Below are 4,969 nucleotides of genomic sequence, written 5' to 3'. Positions count from 1 at the left end.
CAATTTTGCATTAGCACAGTCAAAAAAAAAAAATAGCTCTGAGCTTTAAAGCACTCCCATGACATCTGATGTGGAAATCTTCAGGGGGAAGATGGAGGGTTGGAGAATGACCAGCAAACAGTGGGTGGCAGCCACCTCCAGTCCTCCAGCTCTTCACCTGATGAGCTCACCAGCCAAAAGTCCTATAAACCATCTCCCCACCAAGCCCACAGAGACAGCCTCTGATTTGTGGATAATTTTTTTGGGCCCCCTGGGTATCCAGACAGAGGTCATCTCTATGGTCACTGTGTCTTGCAGCTATTCCAGAAAGCTGGAACATCTGAAAACATTACATTTGGTCAGAGAAGTGTCAGGAGGCTGAGCTGTTTCATTCATGAGCCTGACAAGTTCATGTGAGGGGATTTTATGGCCTTTTGTCTCTGTTCTAGTCTTCTGCTCTGTCCTGGCAGGTGTCATTAATAATCCTTTTGTGGATTTCACTTGGTCTGAGCCCTGTTTAGGAGGGAGACTACAGTAAATCCCCTTGAAGGACCAGGGAAAAACCTGGGTGTTATTCCAACACCAGCTCTGCCTGCTTTAAAGGGAACCTTCAGAAAGCTGCCCAGGTAGAGCATTCGAGAGGATGTGTGGGAACACTTACAGTTCTCCTTTTGGTGGGTGTTTCTTAGTAGCCAGTTACCATAATGAAGGAAATAATCCTTGCAATCTCCGTTTAGGACAGGACATGTGTACACACAAATAGATCAGGGTTTTTTCGGTCCAAGCACCAGGGTGTCAAGTGGCAGCAAAACAGGCACAAAATGTTCTGCCCCATAAAAATCTCAGATCTTAATGAAACCATAACAGTTACCAGGGAGCCAGCTTTCCTGTGTTCTGGGAAAACAAACACAGATTTGATGTGCCAGGGGTCTCATATTCCACCAAAAATAAACAGCTTCAAGGGTTAAAGTCAGCAGAAGACAGATGTGCTGCCTTTTCCCATCAGCCACCCATACCTGTGCCAAGCCTGCCTGAGACCACGGTGACAACTAACTGGAAGTCAGCTGAGGCAGCCTGTGAATCTCTTGCATAGCACAGGTTTGGAAACATTCAACCTTCCCTCAACAGCTGCCTTCAGAAGGTCTTCAAGGAATAATTTGGAATACAGAGGCAATTGGACAATGAAACCCTCAGATCATGGCTATAAATACTTCCTTTCCCCACTGCTATATTAGTTAAGGGCCATTCACACCACCCTTACACATACTATTCAATCCACTTGCATTAACTACTCAGAAAAGGTGCTGTTAATGAATTAACATTTCAAAAGCTCATTTAGCTCCTAATTCCACTTGGTTTCAGTAAGATGCCCAGCTGTGATGAATCTCAGAGCCTGTATCTCAAATGGACAGAACCAAGTATCTCCCAGGTGTCTGTCGGGAAAGTTTCTGCACCTGATGCCTTTTTCAACCTAGAAATGAAACAACATACACTTTCAACATAATATTAGCATAGGAGGTAATATAAAAGCTGGTCTTCGATGGAGGCCTCCAGAGGCAGTTATGGAGAAATGTCCACAAAAACCCACCCCCCACAGGGGTGCACACAGTTATACAAGTTTAGTAAATTCGCATCATTGTCAAAACCCACCAATTAGGAGCACAAGGGGTGATCCAGTCAGAAGTGAGAGGAAAGCTCATGTCTTGACAATTTGATGGGTGAAGGTGTGGGTGTGGATCTTTGAAATGGGTCTTAATGTCTCTACTAATTTTGGCAGCAGGTTTCTTGCAGAGCCCAGACAGCTCAGCTCCTGAAACACAAGGGTCTGCACCAGGCTGAACTTCTAAACTTGAGGGTAAAATAGGTTCAAGGGGAAGAATATGGGGTAGGAAGTTCGGGAAGGCTGTACCTTCCTAATGTCACTGAAACTGTTGGAAAAACAAAAGCCCTCCAACAATATTTTTAGTATTAGAGAATCACGGTATTACTTTTTTAGGATGTGCAACAGAAATCGTTTCATCCACACATAGCCCAGATGTGCTGAGAAAATCATTCCACAACACATTAATTTTACCTGATTTTTCACAAACTTCATACAGTCAAAACCCATAGAAATTGATTGGTTCAGTGTTCATTGGTTCTAAGTTACTTAGTTCTCAGTATTTGGTTTCCTGTTGGTTACAGTTCTCTTCTAATTAGATCCTCATTTTTATCTCTCCTTTTCCAGACCAGGTGTCTCCAGCTGTTGCAGGTTTATTGTTTGGAGCTGATGGTTCATTAATGGCCCTTGAGGGGCTCTATCTTTGGTGCATCTCCTGTGCTAGTCCTGTTGGGACTGTTAAACTCATCAGGACTTCACCTGGTGGAACAATGCCCTGGAAAGAAACAAATTCCTTTCCCCTGGGGTAAAGGCTTGATGGTTGGACTTGATGACATCAAAAGTCTTTTCCAATATAGGATATTCAACATGTTCACAGAATGGACTATCTCCAACAGTAGTTGCCAATGTAGTAGCCAATGGGGAAAGGAACAGGCCAACATGCAGCTGGGAGTTTAGGATAAAAGGAGGCTGCACCCTCTGAAACCCACAGTGTCCATCCGGGTAGACTCTCTCCCTTTATTTTTATTTGTATTCAAGTTGCAAGACTCCTCTGTCGCCTTTTGGGACATAAACCTCAGGTGTTTGTGGATTTTTCTTGCAGAAGTGACACCAGCATTGCTGTGACAGGAACAACAGGAGCAGAAGTGCTCCCAGTACTCTCAGTTCAGCCATGTCACTGGCAGATGAGTTGCTGGCAGACCTGGAGGAGGTGGCAGGGGAGGAGGACGAGGCTGAAGGCTCCAAGGGAGAGGAGGAGCTCCTGACTGAGGATGTTAGGGAGGAGCTGGAGCTGCCTAAGGCTGCGAAGTCCATGCAGAGCATCACCAAGCTCTGGGGGTCCCAGGCATCTGCCGAGATCACACAGAAGATTGAGGAATACATCGGGCTACAGCCCAGGGCAGCCAAAGGTTTGGGGCCAGTGGAGGCAGCCCCTGAGTACCAGCTGATCCTGGACACCAACAACCTCGTGGTGGAGACTGAGAATGAGCTCAACATCATCCACAACTTCATACAGGACAAATATTCCAAACAGTTCCTGGAGCTGGAGTCGCTGGTGCCCAACACCCTGGATTGCATCAGAATGTCAAGGAATTGGGGAATTCCCTGGATAAAAGCAAGAACAACGAGAATGTGCAGCAGATCCTGGCCAATGCCACCATCGTGGTGGTCAGCATGGCAGCAGCTGTCAGAGGAGGAGCTGGGCAGGATCAAGGACACATGTGACCTGGCGCTGGCACTGAGGGGCTCCAAGCTGTGCATCTATGAGTTTGTAGAGTCCTGCACATCCCTCATCTTGCCCAGCCTCTCCCTCATCCTCGGGGCCTCCACTGCTGCCAAGATCATAGGGGTGTCAGGGGCCTGACCCATCCAAGCTGCCAGCCTAGAACCTCCTCCTGCTGGGGCCCAGCCCCAGACACTGCCCGGATTCTCCTCCTCCTCTGTCCTGCCCCACATCAGCTTCATCTACCACAGAGACATCATCTGCTCCCTGCTGCTGGATTTGAGGAGAAAAGTGGCACAGCTCATGGCAGCCAAGGTGGAGAACTTTCACGAAAGCCAGGAGGGGAAGGAGGGCTATGAGCTGAAGGAGGAGATGGAGCGCAAGTTCAAACAGCAGGAGCCCATCCCCGTGAAGCCACTGCTGCCAGCACTGCTGGAAGGGCTGAGGGAGAAGAGGGGGGTGACAGTACTGGAAGATGAAGGAACTCTTGGGGCTGATGGATATCCCCAGACAGGCACCAGGATGAGTTTTGGGAGATCCAGGAGGATGCCTACAAGGAGGTTCAGCCTGGGCAAGGCCCAAGTCAATGAGGCCACCAAGGCCCAGATCAGCCAAGCCCTGCAGAAGCAGAGTGTCATTTAGGGGGCAAATCCATGATCTGGGACCACAGCTCAGGCATGGCCTCCAGCGTGGCCTCCATCCCCCTGCAGGGGCTGGAGATGGTGAACCTGCAGGTGGCCAAGAAAAAGTGGCTGAGGCCAACCAGAAATATTTCTCTGGCACAGCCAAGTTTCTCAAGGTCAAGGGGAGCAAAAATGTGGCCCCCATTCCCCCAACCCCACTTAGATTCCCCAATTGCACCTTGCAACCCCCCGAATTCCCAAAGATTCCCTCCCAGTGTTACTTTCCCGAGCTTTTTATAAATTTTGGAATTTGTGGTTGGAGCATCCTGGGGCAGTTGTGGGGGGATTGAAGGGAGGTCAGAGGGTCCTGGGTGGATTTCGGGGAGTGGAAAAAATATATATATATACACACACACAGACTACAGAGTCACAAATATATGTGTAAAGAATGCAGACAATAAATAAAACAAAAAAAGGCAAAAAATCGATAGGCATCACACCCAGATGGTGCTTTGATATTTAAGAAGTTGCCATGGTAACACCTGTACTGCAGCCCAGAATGAAGCAAGTCTTGCTACTAGTCCTCTGCCAGAACTACTGGAGCCTTATTTTTTTAATTACTTACAGTACCCTCAGGGCTAAAATATCAGCCCAAAAAGCAGACAAAAAACCCCTCGTCACTGAGTAGAACACTCAGTTGCAGAACTGCTGATTTTCCTGGGCGTTCAATTGACTGAATCTTATGCAAGGAACTTAAAATAACAGAAACTGATTAAGAGCTAGACCTAGATTAAGTTGTGTTTTAAGTTTGATTTTGATGCTGTAAAATTCACATCTAGAATTACAGATGCCCAACTCTTAAAATGAGAAATATGTTCCTGGGAGAGTACATCACAGTAAGCAATACACAGGTCTCATTTCTCAAGTTTTTGGGTTTTTTTACTAACTAAAAGAAAATATATATAGTCTCCTTGTAATCCTAAGAGTCCTCTCCATCCCCTTGAAATCCATCACCCGTGGCACCATGAATTCTGGAGCACCTGC

At 47.1% G+C, this 4,969-nt stretch overlaps 1 protein-coding gene across 1 annotated transcript; it reads left to right on the top strand.

Annotated features, from left to right (window-relative positions):
* The first annotated feature begins 2,750 nt into the window (after window positions 1-2,750).
* On the top strand, window positions 2,751-4,275 carry PRPF31 (pre-mRNA processing factor 31). The gene is given in 8 exon segments (XM_088164389.1): window positions 2,751-3,159; window positions 3,162-3,255; window positions 3,257-3,748; window positions 3,750-3,818; window positions 3,820-3,861; window positions 3,863-3,939; window positions 3,942-4,049; window positions 4,052-4,275. Coding segments are annotated over 8 exon segments (1,515 nt in total).
* Window positions 4,276-4,969: the final 694 nt, after the last annotated feature.

Source organism: Sturnus vulgaris, chromosome 4 (genome assembly GCF_052056855.1).
Source record: "Sturnus vulgaris isolate bStuVul1 chromosome 4, bStuVul1.hap1, whole genome shotgun sequence".
NCBI classification, from domain to species: domain Eukaryota; kingdom Metazoa; phylum Chordata; class Aves; order Passeriformes; family Sturnidae; genus Sturnus; species Sturnus vulgaris.
Note: the sequence above shows the minus strand (reverse complement) of the source record. Positions and strands in the feature narration are given on the sequence as shown.